Consider the following 18,189-nt stretch of genomic DNA (forward strand, 5'->3'; position numbering starts at 1 on the left):
GTCCAATGGAAATTCTCAATCTTACAACAGATCAGCTCTCATCTCATCACAAGTTCATAAACCTTTCTGCAAGTCAGATGCAATTCTCACAATTGAAAAGGCTTTGTACCAAGACTTTTGGAAAGATAGTGCATTGTTTGCATGCAAAAAACAAGAAGTTTCATTTCAGTGCAAAATACCCCCAATAATCTGAACAAACAGCAATCCGGCATTCTGAGCGTCTACAAATGTTGGATCGATCAACCACCCCCAACCGCACCCATCCACCAAGTCTGGGTACCCTTTTTGCACCCTACCTTTTCCAAATCCGGAGAAGACAAACTTGCAGAAAACATTTTACATGGATGAACAACTTTAGTACATCGTCAATATTCTCAGTGGACAAGTCACCCAAATCGATTCATAAATAAGACAACGAAATGGAAAGTGTGAATAAAGTTTTTTTGTTTTTGTTGTTGGTTACACTTCTGATGGTATACATTTGGTTTACAAAAATATCCCATTTGGAATGTTCAGAAAACAATCTGAAAAGGCAAATCTCCAGTAAGTAACAATTAATCGATATATTATTACGGGTCCAGGGTTCAAGTTGGCCATGAGGAGAAGCGCTCGAGTTCCTCCCGAACAACTGGTCCTGAAGCCACTGAGCACGAATTACGTCGTGCTCCGGCGGGTTGTTAAGCAACCACGAACACCAATTGGTATTGCCAATCCTGGTATGGGTTCACGACTTCACGTGGTACCTTACCTGTGGACGGCAGCACCGGGGGGGGGGGGAGGGGGAGGGTTTTTTTTTTTGCACTTTTGCATCCACAGCAGGTCAGAAGGAAAACAAAGAAGAAGGTGTGAGAAGATAGCTGTTAGTGAATCATGAAGTGAAAGCAAGTCTAAATGTAACTGTGTTTCGGTTTGGCCCGAATAAATGTACTCAGCATGGCGGCTGGATCGCTCGCCCACCCAGTGCCTGCTCCATCCCTCGAGCTATGTTTGCCTATTCAGCTCCGCCAACCAAGCCAAAATAATCTCCTCCCTCCCCCTCACAGGGCGTTTTATAGTTGGTTAGTGAGGGCGGAGCCTAAATGCAGATCAGGACGGACAGGAGTTTGGAAGCGTTCCCATTGGTGCATTGACGCTTCCCCAAGTGTTTTCCCCACCCACGCAAGGAACGTGCCAGAAATGGCCTCATTCACTTTTGCACCTCACCACATGAATCATCTCTGACTTTAACATGGGAAGAGGGTATCTAGTGGTGCTCTCCGGCCACAAACATGGATTGGACACCAAATGGGGGAGCTGTTATTGAGCAGAGCACTCGGGCTATTCATACAATGTCGAACGGATCCGAGCACACACTTGTGCTTCAAGCTGCATGCCAAAACGTTCCAAGCACAAGCCTCTGCAGTGGTACATGGCATCCATTGTTCCCAGCCATCTCCATAGGGCAGTGGTCAGCATCTGTGGTTATGGCATTTGTAGTGGTGTTGTAGCGGTGGGTGTGGCGAGTGTGGCATTTGATGGCGAAGGTAAGCGAGGTTGGATTGATGTATGGATTTTATAAAGGTGTTGCCCTGGTTGGAGAAATGTTGTAGCATTGTAGTTCGAGTCTGGAGAAGGTCCGTTAGTCAGTCAGTCAGTCCGTCAGTCGACATTTGCAACTTCTTCTCTGAAACTACATACACAATTTTGAGGAAACTTCACCACAACGTTCATCGCCCAGTATGTATGTTCACGGCATTTCTAAGACAAGAAAAAATTAAATCGGGCCCTGAGGGTTTACGGTGGGGGGGGGGGTCTCCCAGACTTCTGATCCTAATCTAGTTAGGATTTTTCTTATATCAACAATATCAACACACCCTTGCCTCGCTCCATCCTGACACCATAACGCCGCGGTGAGCGGAGTTCAAGGAGGGACCTTGTGGCGGCTCTCGACCAATCAGGGAGATGCGAGCAAGTTTGCCGTCGTTCGGCCAAAGGGACTCCTTCACTGTTTTGAGGGGCAGTCCGCCGTGATGTCACCACGCCCCCGGACCAATCAACGGACTTAGCACCCCTTTTGGCCAGTCACAGAGGCGACGAGTGCATCTGCGCGCCAAAACCATCCAGTGAGGGAGAGCGGGTCAGATGAGGCGGCTCCTCCCCTCTGGAGAAGGAGGGGATAATTGTCAGCGTGATCGGATGAGAAAAAAAAAGTGTCGGAGCTGGTATCGGGGCTCGTGTTGGTGGTGCTCGTGGTTGGTCGAAGTGTCGGAGTTTGTGGTTCCTGCGGTGGTGGTCGCGTTGTTGGTCGACCACCCGCTCCCCAGTGTTCTGGCCTGCTGGGCGCTCTTGGTGGTCGCCAATCTTCGCCCCTGGTCTTCTCCTCGGCGCTTGGCACGAAGCTGACCGTGTTGGTTCGGATCCCTTCCCGTGGTTAGCAAAGGAGCTCACAGGCCCTTCGACGACCCGAGCTCCTAAAGTGCGACCGACCAGCCGCGCGCTCGCAGCCATGTCGCCAGCAGTTCTGACTCCCAGCCGAACTATCCTCCTTGGCTGGAGAGCCGAATAAAGACCTGGCGGGGTCCATTTCTTTTCTTTGGGTGTGCGTGTCTGCGTGCGTATCTGTGTGCGGGCCTGTCTTGTCATGTAGAATCGTTAAGTGCCTTGTCTTTTTTTTGTACATTACTTATTCGTGATAACTCTGCTCTGTGTTCCCCTCCCCAATTATTGTTGTTAATAAATTCCCCTCTTGTTGAATGTACCAGCTCGTTCTTTGTCATTTCTGCCATTGGTTGTCACGGTGTGTATTGGGGATTAGGAAGGCCGTTGTACATTTGGACCGACGGGCCTCGGTAACCATCCGCTCGGGTTACGCACGGTAACGGCTCGTTCAGCTCGAGGCCTGCCGAGGGTGTGAATTTCCCGGTAAGCTTTGCCGTGTGGATAATTAGGTATATTGAAGTTGGCAACTAACCCTATGCCATGCGGTCAAATTATTGGCGATTCATGGTCCTGTAAGGGACGTAAGGAACCCGTACCTTCGGATTTATCCGAGGGTCATGACCTAAATTCCGGTGGAGCCGACTCTACTGCTCCCCCTAGCGGTCGTGCTCGCCACCGACACTACAACAATATATCGGGATTTAAGGGGGTCAACGTTGCCTCCCCAAAATAGGTATTTGCTTTTTTCTCAGAAACTACACACACAATTTCGATGAAATTTGACTACAACCTTCATCACCCGTGATGTACTAAAGTTTCTTCACACCATACAAAAAAAAGGTCTAAGGAGGTCTATGGGGTGGGGGTGGGGGTGGGGTTGCCCCCCAAAATAGCTACTTGCTTTCTTCTCAATAACTGCAAACACAATTCCAAAGCAACTTGACCACAACCTTCATAATAATTATCACCTACGACATAAAAAAAAATGTGGTCTAAGGGGATGTACGGGGGCATTTCCCCCAAAATATGCATTTGCTTTCTTCTCTGAAACCACGCACACAATTTGGATGAAACTTGACCACAACCTTCATCACTTCACTAGTGATGTACCAAAATTTGTTCACCGCATTAAAAAAAAAATCTCCGTCATATTTTGTGGGTGATCCACACTTACCAGTGGTTCCCTCATTTTCTTATCCAACTACTACCAAGTGAGCACCCAGGGGTATTGCCCCTATTCTTTTTTAAATGCAATGAAAAAGCAGTGCGAGAAAACACTTTCAAAGTTTCAGCCAAAAGATTTGCACCTTGCTGGAGCTAGGAGAGCCAGTGCTGGTGAAGGACATTGCGGGAAGACTTCCTCCAGCACATCTGCTTTCAGTTTGAGCAGTTTTAACCAGTTCAACAAGGCTCCTCCCTGATCCCGAAAATGGCACAAACGATGTTCCCATTTGAGCCTGAAGAGGCACCTCGGTGTTGGATGTCCCGCCGGAAAACTGAGAGCCATCATCTGAGCAGGAGAACTCCATGGCATCAGAAAGGTTGTCAGCAGGCATAGTGGCAACGTTGGTAACTTTGTCACATGGCTCCTGCATAGTGGCCTTTGGTATCACAGAATCTCTGGATGAGGCATCAGCCGCAATTTCCAAAACTGGAGCTTTTATCTGAATAAACCTTCCACAGACAAATGCATCGCAAAAAGGACCATAAAATATTCAAAACAGGATCAATTCCAATAATCTGTACAATTGTAGTTTGTTATTTAAAAACCAAAACAAAGTTAGAATGGTTGAAAAATATTTTACCTGATCGCTGCACTACCTCCAATCAAGCCAAGGATTTTCAATGTTGTCTTCTTCAAGACATCTTCACCAACATACTGCAGCAACAATGGTCACAGGTCTGTCAACTGTTGACAGAAACAAAAATTAAAAAAACACATATATTTCAAAATGTTCGAAAACTACTCGTATTTGTCACCCTCCTAAAACTGGTTGACACCCACCTGACCAAACTGCTTCAGATTTCCCTTTCTTTTCCAAGTTGCATTTCAGACAAAAACTTGAGACTTTAAGAGTAATCTGTTTTTATTTTAAGGGATCAATTTATTTATTATTAAAAATATATATATATTAAACTTAATATTTGAATTGACGAACATTAATCAAACCAAGGAGAAAGTATCAGTGTTCCATACCTCGTTTTGCATATATACACAGGCTGGCACCACATCCTGTGTTTGCACACACAGTACCCTGTGGTATATACCACACAGAATAACCTGGTCAATGTGCCATAAAAATGGACCAAGATATAGTGCAACAAGATATAGGGCAACAAGATATAGGGCAACGATAGATATATATATATATATATATATATATATATATATATATATATATATATATATATATATATATATATATATATATATATACACATATACATATATATACATAGTGCAACAGAAAAACGAGATATTCCGACACAGAGAGGCGTACCTACCGGCTCTGAGGGAAGTGTATGATCACGTCCCAGAGCTTGTGTCTTGGAGTAAACATGTCCTGCAGCCGAGCACCATCCGGTAGTTGAAGAGCAATTCGCACCTTTGGGTGAAGAAGATAAATGTGGAAGGAGGAGGTGGTGGGAAAGAAAAGAAGATAAAACTAGATGGTATTCATCGAATACCTACCCCGCGCAGTCTTGAGAAGGACTTTGTGCGAGCCAAATTTGTAGTTAAAAACAAAACAAACTTAAAGTCAAGTCAAATGGAAGACCAAATAAAATAAATACTGCATTGGAGTTATCAGAAGGAACCCGAAAAAGCAAAGCAAAGATCACGTCTTCAGGAGGAACCTGAATAGGATTTGTCTTTCAGCTGCTACTTCTTTACCCTCAAACCCATCCAGGTATAGACAAGTGAGCTTTATTCAATTGAAAGAAAATTTTTTTAAAACATCAAAAAGAATGCAGATTCAAAAAATTAAATAATTCTGGCTGTAAGATGATGCGTCCAATCAGGTTAAAAGTTAAAACATATTCTCAATTACTACAAGATCATAATTTTGAAGTTTCATGGCGATTGATGCAGCAGTTCAAGAGAATTTTAAAAAACATTTTCCTACAATCTAATATGGCTGGCTGTCAAATCATGTGACCTCTGGCTTCATATGTGGGAAACCTTTTGTTCTTCATGGAGAGGTCATACCTGTAACGTTTCTCCTCGATCTGTTCAGCCGTTTCGGAGAAGAAGATTTTTGAAGGTTATATACATAAATAAATAAATAAATATATTTTTTAAAATGGCTGCCGAACCACATGACTGATGATGCCATAAAAAAATTTTCTATTGACAAATTTATCCCAAGATCAGCCTCAATTTTCATACTAATTGGATGTAGCGTTTTGCATATGCAATTATGACGTCACAACGAAGGCACTTATGACATCAAGAAAAAAAAAAAAACACTCATTACCCATGAGGTGTACGTGCAGGTGCCAAGTTTAAATTTTTTTCTTGCCAAAACAAAGTATTTGCAAGATCTGTTACTTGGTAAGTTTTTTTTTTGTTTGTTTGTCTGTAATCATTGGATTTTTCACCTTTATATCACTCTGTAGAGCACAATTCTCATCGGAAACTCTTGTGGGTACACATATCGTAGTATTATTACAATACCCTTCAGCACACATAAAGGTCAAGGTCAAGGTCAAAGGTCAAGGTCACTTTGCGGTAAAACATGGAGGTCGACGAAACCCTTATTTTTTTGAGTAATTTTAATCGAATCATCTCCAAATTTTATGGGAATGTAGTATATGGTCTGGCGCTCAGCTGATTAGTTTTTGGTGGTGATTGGCCTTGACCTTCATGGTTAGCACCTGAGGTCAAACATATTTGACCCCAAGGTCAAATTTTCAAGTTTTAGGAACCATATTGTGTAGTACCTCAAATTGAACACCTCGATGAGTGCTTTCTAGATATGTCAAGCTTGAGACATTATGACGTCATTTGGTGACGTTATGAGGCAAACGCATGCGTTTCATGGTTACTCTGTAGAATGATTCTCATCGGAATCTCTAGTCGGCAGATATTCCTCAAGGAGTCGCTCCTGGTGGATAGCAGCTCTGTTCACCTCAGTGTGACCTTAAAGACATCACACGTGGTCACCTTTTGGCAAGATACGGGTCACCCTGCGGGTGACATTGTATTGGTTTATTTTTTCCGATCGAGTGCTTTCGGTGATACAGAGGTCCAATGTTTCTCCTGTTTCCAACATGGCTGCCACATCAGGTGACCAACGACATCCTAATTATCATTAAAACATTCTACATGAGTAGTCGCACCTATGGTGAAAATGTCGTGGCAATCTGACAAGCGGTTCCAGAGAAAATGATTGAACCAGGTCTCCATTGAGTATTCTCGTTCGCAGGATCAATAAAACCAATCAATTTTACAAGTCCTAGAAAAGACAAGATTTGGTGGGACAGTTAGCGTCCAAGCTTAAACTTCTCCTCCCCATTGAGCACGGAAAACCACTGTGATCACCATATTGAGTGGCTCAAATGTGGAGGAGGATTCCGACATATTGCTCGATCGACCTCCGATGAACCAAATTGGGCTCGGTCGAGGAGCGATCAACAATTAGGTCCTCAATCCGGCTCGGTGGATCTGGTACGATTGGCCGACACAACCACCATAACAGTTACATACAGAAAGTTGGGAGTCTTTGTCAGTTCAAAGCTAGATTTGGTAAATTTAAGCATTAGTAAGTGCCTGTAAATGAACGATTAAAATGGAGTTACATGTAATATGTTTCATTTATCACACATCAGTAAATTGTAATATAAATCGCTTGATGTAGTGAGCTAATTTTGACTGTAGGTGACGGTATTGTACTGTAAACTGCTTGGTGAGATTCGTGAAGGTGCTGGAACGTTCTCAGACAAAACTTCCGGTAGATTCTGGAATCGCATTTGCTGGAAGACATGGGATTATTCTGTGTTCCTATATAAACCCGTGAGAACGAGGTGTGGAGAGTGATATGTGACAAGCTGTGCGTTTCCATCGTCCCTAAGCTCGATTTAACTCTCAGTGAACGAGGTGTTAATGTCCAAAGTGGTTGTTTATGTGTGCAGCCGATCATAATCAGGTTGATCAAAACTCATGAAGATTATGCATCAGGAAAGAATTCCTTTGAGCTCTTTAATAATCTCGACTGGCAAATGTACGAGAGAACACCGCGACGGGAATCAAAGAATCGACAGTACCGAGGGCAAGGTGAAGACGTGAGAGTCGAAACGACAGGACTTGGACACGAGGTGGCGAAAATATCTCAACACAGGAATCAGACTTGGACACTGTATGCAATGGTGAACTTCCTCATTTGACTTTGTAATACATGTTTCAAAAAACGTTACGCTCAGGGTTCATACACTTACATCAAAAGAAAATTCCAGGAGTTTTCCAGGACAATCAATTCAATTTTCCAGGAGTTTTTGGCACAATTTTTAATAAAGTCAAAGTCATATTTTGATCAGTGTCATATTTTGGAACTTGCATTACATGTATAATATAATTAACGCATAATGAATTACAGTACCTGATCCTTTTCCCAGATTCGGGCATGTATATCCATTTGTTTATTCTTCGTATTTTGATTAAGACTTTCGTCGAAGAGAAGAACATAACCATCTTCATCAGAATTTTTTTTCGTTAGTTGATGCTTGAAGTACGGTGCAATACCGTAATTGCACATGTATGCACATTTTCGCTCACCACAGGAGAAATGTTTCACAATTTCTCAATCTGGAAACATCTGCGCGGACAAGAACGAGACATCTGTACATGAATTAAAAGAGTAGTGGAAGTTCACCACTTTAAGAGTCCACAATACTTCCGATGTAAGGCAATCGTTACAGCTGAAGAATGAGGTTAGTGGCGCAGTTGAGGGCTTCGGTTGCGTTGGAGTTGGAGCAGCTGTGCTCCCATGCCCTTCATTTGCCTTCGATGATCCAGAGAAGAAATCTCGAATGGTGCATCCACCAACTGCCTTCTTTTGCTCCAGTAACTGCTTGTGTTTCGATCCTTTTCCGTGGCTCCGAATGGCAGGCTCGCCCATGTTCGAAATGTCGAAAATCTTCAGGCAGATATTACACTTTGCACTGTATTTATCTGTGTCGCACTCCAACCAAGATACGTATTCCGGATGTTTGAGCCAGCACTCGTTGAATACGCACTTCCCGGGGGGCATAGTTCACGATCGCTGAAGTGTGTAAACAACAGTGTTGGGCACAAAAGCGATAATCCGATAACAGATAATTATCGAAGTTAACTTTTTTATCGTTATCGGACCAGTTAACTTCCGATAACTCAATTTTTTAGTCTGATAATGTCCGTTAACTTTTTTATCGTTTTACTTTTTTTTCACCATCAGGTAACATCACCATCAGAACGATGATATCCGACGCCACCATGATTTAGGAAATAGAACAACACAGCGAGTCAACTTCCCGAGTGATTAAACTTGCACAAGGGGCGGAGCCTGTGCTCACACAGTTTTATGCGCATGCGCACGGCACTCCTCGATGGCGATGCGAGCCGACACCAAAAAATGCCGAGGCGCTGTATAAGCAGTGTGCCCAGTGGGTGCGAAAAAAATGTGGGATTTTTTGTGGGAAAATGTGGGATTTCAAAATTTGAATGCAGTTAAAGCTATCAAACCAATTATGGTGCTCAGATTGTATGGTATCAACATTATAAGCAGTAAACATCCTTTATCCACCTATTTCAATTAAAAAATATACATAATTAAAACTGGTAAACCAGTAATCCCGGGCTTCAAGGCGTGCCTCCATTTTAACAAATTTCAACACTATCACCCTGTCACATGATATGGGTTTTCCGAGTTAGAAAGTTAGTTCAAGTCTGCAATGGGGTCCAGCTACGGGGTCCCTCATGTTATATCAATGAAGGATTGAAAAGCCCATAGCATGATAAAGAAAGAAACTTCACATTGGACAAATCGAGGCTGGACAAATTTTCAAGTCCCCAAAAAAGTCCAATAACTCCACATTTGCATATTAATGTAAATGGCGAACTTATAGAACGTTAAAATATCTTCCAGAATGTGTGGTCACTATATGTCTATCTTCTTTAGTTTTCATTTACGGCATGTCAAAAATGGGTGATTTTAAACTTTGGGGGGCTCTGGGGCCTCACTGGGGTAAAATACAGACATAGTGTAAACATATTTGGAGTCCCCTTTTCAAGGCCTATCAGAATCTGTCATTAATTTTTTTTAAACTCTCATTTGCATATTTGGCATATTTAATGAGGCGAATCGGCATCATTTTAATCATATAAATTATGCAACGATTTTGACGAAATTAACAACTTAACATTCCAATGGAACCTCGCAAATGTGTGCAAAAGTTTGAGGCTTTCGTGTTATCAATTCTGGAGAAGATGTTTTTAGGTTTTGGAGAAAATCCAATATGGCCGCCATACCACGTGACCTACGTCATCAAAATTTTCAAAGTATAAACATTAAGTGGAGAGTTATTAAGGTGTTAAGTTTCATTGAATTTCATCAAAGCATTGTTTTCATTTAACGACATTTCAAAAATGGGTGATTTTAAACTTTGGGGGGCTCTGGGGCCTCACTGGGGTCAAGTCCAGACATGCTATAAACATATTTGGAGTCCCCTGTTTATGTCCTATCTAAATCTGTCATTAAATTTTTTCAACTCTCATTTGCATATTTAATGAGGCGAATCAGCATCATTTAAAATCAAATAAATTAAATAACGATTTTGACCAAATTAACAACTTAACATTCCCATGGAATATCGGACATGTGTGCAAAAGCTTGAGGTTGTTGGGTTATCCCTTCTGGAGAAGAGGACGTTTTTTGGTTTTGGAGAAAATCCAATATGGCCGCCATACCACGTGACCTACGTCATCAAAATTTTCAAAGTATAAACTTCAGGTGGAGAGTTATTAAATGGATAAGTTTCATTGAATTTCATCCAAGTGTTGTTTTCATTTTATGACATTTCAAAAATGGGTCATTTTCAACTTTGGGGGGCTCTGGGGCCTCACTGGGGTCAAACACAGACATCGTATAAACATATTGGGAGTCCCCTGTTTATGTCCGATCTAAAGGTGTCATTAAATTTTTTCAACTCTCATTTGCATATTTAATGAGGCAAATCGGCATCATTTTAAATCATATAAATTAAATAACGATTTGAACCAAATTAACAACTTAACATTCCCATGGAACTTCGCAAATGTGTGCAAAAGAATGAGGCTGTCAGATTATCCCTTCTGGAGATGTTTTTAGGTTTTGGATAAAATCCAATATGGCCGCCATACCACGTGACCTTCGTCATCAAATGTTTCATAGTATAAACTTCAGGTGGTGAGTAATTATCCTGTTAAGTTTCGTTGAATTTCATCCAACAGTTTTCCCTCCAGATCCGCCACAAAATCGGTCAGTCGAACATAAAAACGCCTTTAATAATAATAATAATACTAACGATTTCAATAGAGCTTCAGCCATGCTTGAAGCCCTAATAATACTAACGATTTCAATAGAGCTTCAGCCATGCTTGCAGCCCTAATAACTACTACATGAAGCAATATAGTGCCTGTATGATTACATCATCTTACTTAGTACATGTATAGCCTATGGTTGCATAAATATCATGTATACCTCATGATTAGGTGAGCATTGATGAAAGCCTTTATAATATTGTACATGTTTCAGTATATAACAGTATATGAAATCTTAATTAAAATGCACAAATTCAGGAGTGTACACTATGCAAATATAACACATTAATATTGGACTTTCAAAACACTTTCGTTTTTTATTTAAGATGTTATAACTCAAACTGGTTACATTCTAGAGTACAACTATCAGTGCCAAGTGGGCTTTAGAACATAAAATATAAACAGTATTACTATTATGGAGAAAAAAAATCATAAAATCATTTCCCGAGCATTGAATTATAAATAACATGTGAAAATAAATCTGTCTTACTTCGGTGAGGGCTTTAATGCTACAAAGTGAAAATAGCCCTATTCATATGCAAAAGAACATAATATATAAATGTGATACCATACATGATGCCAGGTTCAATGGCTGAACAAAGCAAAGTCATTATAGCACCCATGAAAAAAACTTTATTACAATGAAACTTATTTACATGGTTTATGATTTAACAGATTAACTCCTTCAAACATATAATACATTAGGACTGTTTCCATTTATTTCCCATCACCACTAACACCATCATCCTGACCTGAGAGGCAGATCACACTGATCACCCACATTACAATTTTCTTTTTCTGCACTGAGAGAGTTTTTTTTCCAATTTTTCCAAGCTGGAATTGGTTTGTGATAGCTTATTATGTCCTGATTCAAGGAGGGCCTGAGCTGCACAAATTTCTATCATTCTTTGAGATTTTGATGCCAGAGCTTTCTTCAGATGTTCATTTGCTTCAGCCACAAGTTTATCAGCTGTTTTCAGGTCTAGTTGAAGTCTGTCCTTCTGTTCCCCAAGTTTTTTCTCCTCAGTCTTTTGGAGCTCCATCTGATCCTTTGCTTTTTGCTGCTCTTTTTCTTCAGCTTCTTTTTTTAGCTTCTGTTTCTCAATCTCCTGTTTTGCATCTCTATCTGCTTTGTATTCCCTATGTGCTTGGCGCACACTCTCCAGCATCGATTTGGTAACTGGAACTTGGCATGGTTCACCCTTTCCATTATGGGTCACTGCATATTTTATCGTTCTCAAACCATTCACAGCATTTTCACTCAGATGGGTTGTCTGTGAAGTGACTGTATATTTGTTTAGTGAAAAACCCCTTTCAACATCAGCCTGTCCATGTGATATGGCCAAAACAACTTTCACAAACTGTCCAAGAATGGGGTACTTCTCTTTGCCAGTAGAGGTCTTCACATCCAACATTCTGGCCCAATATCTATCAACTCTCTGATATGAGCCTCCTTCCTCCATGAACCAGGATTCATTGATTTCATTCTCAGCCTGGTAAAGCATCCATTCATCATCAATTTGATCTATGTCTTTATCAGAAAAGATATGAGGAAATTTCCGGGCAGCAGCTTTGATAGAATCCATTGATTTCTCCTGCTGTATCATCAGTGGATGTAAGAAACATAATCGCTTCAGCAAAGAATTGTCCAGTGGAAGGTGATTAATCAAATGCTTTGCTACAGCAGCATATGCATCCTTGACATCTGAGAAGAAACCAACTTTATCCAATGGAGTGATGTTCTTCTTTGGCAGAAGCTGTCTTGTTGATTCACCAATGGCAATGCGGTCATTGGATAACATCAGGTCCTTGTTCATAATGTCAGTATCAAGCAAATCTTGGCCTTCTTTGTCTTTTATGACTTCACATTTCAGAAATTTCTTAAGTATGTTCTTCAAGAGATCTGAGAGCTCTGAATAAAAGACATGTATGAGTGGCTCTTGAGACTGGAAAAGAGTGAGGAACCCATTAAATGCACTGGTAAGGTACTGCAAGAAGTGCAATCTGAGCAGGGTCAGGTCACACAGCTGTTTTCTAATGTCTTTGTATCTCTGACTAGAGATAAGCAGCTTCACATTTTCTTTTGGGAGGAAGACAGTGAAGTACTCAACCAAACTTTTCCATTGCTCTATCACTCTTTCCAATACAGGGCCAATGCTCAACCATCGATTGCTAACATAGCGTAGAAGAACATGGTTCTCCACCTCCATCAAAGCTTGAATTTGGGAGTAGTCCTCTTTACGTGATGCCATTTGATGGAAGAACTTGAATGGCTGATCAAGAAAACTGTCTGTGCCCCACGATTCTAGAACACCCATTGCTTTTCCAAATGCATTGTGTAGTGTGTGTATGTTGCATGATCCTACATCAACAAGCCCATGGGAACCTGCAGCCTTGCAGTCTGCATCCATTTTTTCCCATAATGCTTTGTTTACATTAGGTCCATCCATTCCCAGCATAATCATGTTTTTCAAATCAAGACCATCTTCTTCCAATGTGTCTGAAAGGGTGTCCCTCAGAATTTGAGCTGTTGCATGACCCAACATCTTTGACTTCAGGTAGCGTGTGCCATTCCAAAAACGAATATGGATATCTACTTGCTCTTTCATCTGGTCATTAGTGGTTTCATCTAACAAGATGGCACAAAATGTAGAAGTGTTCCTAATCTTTGTAACAAGATCTTCATGAAAGAAAGAACCAAGGCCATGTGAGACTACATATGAGGCTTTACTACAGTTAAGTTTCACATCCCTTGCAACATCACTGTCAGCGAACATTTCTTGAAATGTTTCAGCTATCTTATCACATGATCTGAAAGATAAATTGTCTTGTGCAACTTTCATGACCCATATAGCTTCTGCTTTTGTAACTTTGTCCTGGTGTGAAAGAGTCCATTTTTGGGATGCTCCAGAGGTTGATGCTTGTGACAAATATACCCCACCTGACCCAATTTTCAGCTTTGACTGTCCAGATGCAATTGCAGTTTTAGCCACTCTAATATGCTTTGTTCCTTCAGCATGTCTTTGCAGTTTATAAACACCACCATTGCTAATATCAATGTCTTTCTTGCAGAACGCACAATGAGCTTCCTGGTCTGATTTCTTTTGTACCCACTGGCTAAGCACATGCCCATTCTTGTCCACACTATTCATCCAATTTTCAGTAAATTTTGTTGTATGTCGTGGCATTTTGATGAATTAATAATACGTTCTCTTGCTTGTAAAACAGATTCTACAGCTACACCTGTAAGCAGGAAAGCAAATAGGTTAAGGAATTGTATATATATGTTTTTGCCAAGCAATAATCCAATACACATGCATCATGAAAGGGAAAAAAATACCTTATATGCAACTTAAATTGTTGTGAACGTTAACATTACATGTACCAGCATTACCAGTATTCCAAATAAGTACCTCAAATGGTACATCTTTTAATAGCCATTTATAAATACGCAATCACAATATGGTGTTGTCTTACACTTTCAGCATTAAAAAAAACCATCACAGACACAGTGAACATGATGATGAAGAGAAATGTGTTATTTTATAATAACCATGATATCCATCAATTATTTATAACCACAGCAGAAAGATTGAAAGTGCATTAAATGACACCTAAAAAAATGCTCCAGAGGCCAGGGGTGCAAAACCCTATCAGATTTTTGGGCTTAACAATGCTAAAAAAATCTGCTGTAGCCATTGCAATTTTTAAAGGTCTGATAAAAATGTGGGATTTTGTCAAAAATGTGGGACACATTTTGCAAAATGTGGGAAATGTGGGACTACTGGGCACCCTGTACAAGTACTACGAGCATGGAAGAGCCGTCGGTTTACTGGTGGGAATACCAATCTTTACGTAATTACAAAGAAACGGTTCGTTTTTGTTGGAAATACATTAAAAATGTATATATTTTTACTTTTTTTAAATATTTTTACTAACAGCACATTATAGTGTCATAGACTCTAAAAAGACGCATAATGCTTATTTTATTCTTGGGTTCTTTTATTCTTCGAGACGTTGACAAGGTGATCGTCGGAAATCCAAAATATAATTTTTTAAGGAGTTTTCAGGAGTTCAATTTGATTTTTAAGCATATTCCAGGACATTCCAGGATAGGAATTGAATTCCAGGAGTTTTAAGGACTTTCCAGGAGGCGTGCGAACCCTGTACGCTGTTGATGTGGTCATTGTAACGCCACTCAAAAGTCACAGACACCTACTGACAAAGATCCTAATTGAGTGGGAGCTGACATGTACGTTCATCCAGACTCATGAAACTCAAAGCTTGGTTGTTGTCGTTAAACGACACGCTGGTCGGGCACCACCAACCACATACGCACACCAAAGGGAAGGAAACCCGAAGGTATCCGAGTAGCCCACCACCCCTGATATTCTTCCCCCACCCTGAACTCCCAGGACGATTAAAAAAAAATTTAAGATCTTGTACAAATGAAAACAGCATGTGAAACTAAAATGGGTACCTGATGCTCAGTCGAAGAACGTGGGTGTGAAGCAACAACCATCTCCAGCTTTGCATTATTCGGCAGGTTGGAATAACGGATTCGCTCCGACGACCGCAGCACTCTGTGCTGGAATCTAAACAACATATCAAGTCATTAAACCATGAAAAAAAAAATAATAACCACAAAGCATAATGGGAAGAAAACATTCTCCATTTTGTATTTCTCTGTCACATGAAGTGAAGCTATTCAAAATTCAATTTTTTGTTTGTGAGAATTGAAATTGAAATTGAACTGACCGGTTACAAATTATCAACTATATTCTGATAAGAGATTTTATACATGTAGTGACAGTCCTCCCAGCATGGGATAGAATAAGTATCTCCTGTTTAATGATGGTAATAAATCAATCCACAACCCAGCTCGGCAGAATACCGATTTCCAATGAAATATTCCTCTTCACAAACCCAATTCAGTGCCTAAATATGCTAATCGAGCTCGGCCTCATCAAACGGGAGTGCCTCAAAGCACACACTACTCACCACCCCAATGCTTCCACTTTATTCTCACGTGAGAAATAAACTCCGACTAAGTAATTTTCCTTCTATTTTTATAAGCATGTTTGTTGAGGTGCTTAGTTTTCGTTTTCATTTCACACAAAAGCCAAGCAGAGTTGAGTTGAACTATGCTGAGCTGTGTGTGGTCGGCACAAAGTTTGGAATTCGGAGAGGTAGTTCGATCCAGCCTGGTAGAGGGCAGTTGTGCCATTTCGGATCCTTTCAGCATCTCAATTTTCAAAAGGACTTGGGCACAGTGGAAGAGCTTGCAATGGTAGATGTGTGCGACGTGGACAATAAGTTAACAATTATGACCGACAATAAAATGAAAAAAAATCACTCATGGAGTGACAACTTGGCGAAACGGAACGGCACTCCGTCAAGAACATACCTTTGCCAGGCTGAACAGTTTACATTTTGTATGCCACCTGATCAGTCGGATCTGATTCCGGACCTTAACCAAAATCGAATCGGTTTGTTATTGTCACCGAACTCTTCCACCTCGTTTTGTCATGAGTTGTCCACAACTTTTAGAGACAACATGATATACATAGTTTTGGTCGCTTCTCTCAATAGTGAAGAATCAGTTATAAAAATTCTCAAATCCAGATCTTCAACAAAATTAAGCGTTGTCGTCCTTGCTCGGTCATCTACACACAAAAAAATTCGAAACGATTGCTTGAAAACTGTGGAAAAAAAAATAAAATAATTGTGTGACAAACAAACATACAAACACTACAGGCCAACATTCTGAAAAAAACATTTTTGCCAAGTAATTATTATTCATTATGCCATGAATAAGGAGTTAGGTAACTTTAAATTGAAGAATTTAAACTTCAAATTGGCAATTACCATTCTGAATTCAAAACCAACAGAGCGATATCTCGACATCACATGTCAGATGAAATTGCACCGTGTGAATAAGGAATCCCCACCCTCCTCCCAAAGTCAATACTTTGTTGAAGTGCCTTGAGCAGCAATTACAGCTTCAAGTCTTCTTGGGGATGTCTATCAGCTTCGCACATCAGGATATGGAGATTTTCTCCAATTCTTCCTTGCAGATTTGCTCAAGCTCCGTCAAGTTGGATGGGGAATGCCGGTGAACAGCAATCTTCAAGTCTTTCCACAGATTTTCAATACGATTCAAGTTTGAGCTTTGGCTGGACCACTCAAGGACTTTCACATTCTGTTCTGAAGCCATTCCAATGTTGTTTTGGCTGTATGTTTGGGGTCATTGTCCTGTTGGAACGCAAATATTCGTTGTAGTCTCAGGTCTTTTGCACTCTGAAGCAGGTTCTCCTCAAGGATTTTCCTGTATTTGGCTCCTTTCATTGTTCCCTCGATCATTACAAGTCTCCCAATCACTGCCACTGGAAAACATCCCCACAGCATGATGCTGCCACCACCATGCTTCACAGTAGGGATGGTGTTGGATCGGTAATGAGCTGTGCTCGGTTTCTGCCAGACGTAGAGCTTTGCATTCAGGCCAAACAGTTCAATTTTCATCTCATTAGACCACATAATATTTTGTCTCATGCTCTCAGAGTCTTTCACGTTCCTTTTTGCAAACTCCAGGTGTGCTGTAATTGTCAGTGCCTCCCCCCCCCTCAGGGGGAGGAGACCATTAATTGCTCCAGGAGACCATTCATTTATTAATCCCTGCATTCAATCAACATTGACTATTGATTTGATGTGCTTCACTGTACTTTCCAGTTGTATTTTGCAATCCAAATTTCATTGGTTCCGCACAATTTACACTGCATTTGTAATCTTTAGTTTATTATAAAATACGGTTTGAGGCCTATTTGTCTCTAGTTATGGTTGCATTGCAAAATTATTTTTACCTCCACTACCGAGGGTGAAGGAGGTTTTTCACCCCTCTCTGTCTGTCTGTGTGCAGGATATCTCAAAAAGTTGTGGACGGATCTGGATGAAATTTTGTGGACACATTGGGTGTGTGACAAGCACAAACCGATTAGATTTTGCTGAAGATCCGGATCCGGATCCGGAAACTAGAAGTTTTATGTGATTCTTCACCATTGAGAGATAGGGCTCAAAAATGATATTGTTACCGATTTCAGAATCTGGTCTGATGAATGCATCCACACATCCAGGTCCTCAGACAGTTATTTCCTTTAATGCATGTTCAGATTAGCCCCATCCCCATGTCTAGTGGGATTTTAAATGTGATGCGTTGAGAA

General features: G+C 40.8%; 1 protein-coding gene across 2 annotated transcripts in view; it reads right to left on the bottom strand.

Annotated features, from left to right (window-relative positions):
- Window positions 1-18,189, bottom strand: part of ASPSCR1 (ASPSCR1 tether for SLC2A4, UBX domain containing) — a 100,456-nt gene that overhangs the window by 71,067 nt on the left and 11,200 nt on the right. For both annotated transcript variants that reach the window (XM_085886290.1, XM_085886300.1), the window contains 5 exons: window positions 15,453-15,567; window positions 4,924-5,024; window positions 4,616-4,673; window positions 4,224-4,297; window positions 3,726-4,092 (listed from right to left, as the gene is read on the bottom strand). In XM_085886290.1, coding sequence (XP_085742416.1) covers window positions 3,726-4,092; window positions 4,224-4,297; window positions 4,616-4,673; window positions 4,924-5,024; window positions 15,453-15,567 — 715 coding nt within the window. The remainder of the gene's footprint in view (window positions 1-3,725; window positions 4,093-4,223; window positions 4,298-4,615; window positions 4,674-4,923; window positions 5,025-15,452; window positions 15,568-18,189) is intronic.

This window comes from Eptatretus burgeri, chromosome 1 (assembly GCF_056783735.1).
Source record: "Eptatretus burgeri isolate ZD-2024b chromosome 1, Ebu_testis_v1, whole genome shotgun sequence".
Taxonomy (NCBI): domain Eukaryota; kingdom Metazoa; phylum Chordata; class Myxini; order Myxiniformes; family Myxinidae; genus Eptatretus; species Eptatretus burgeri.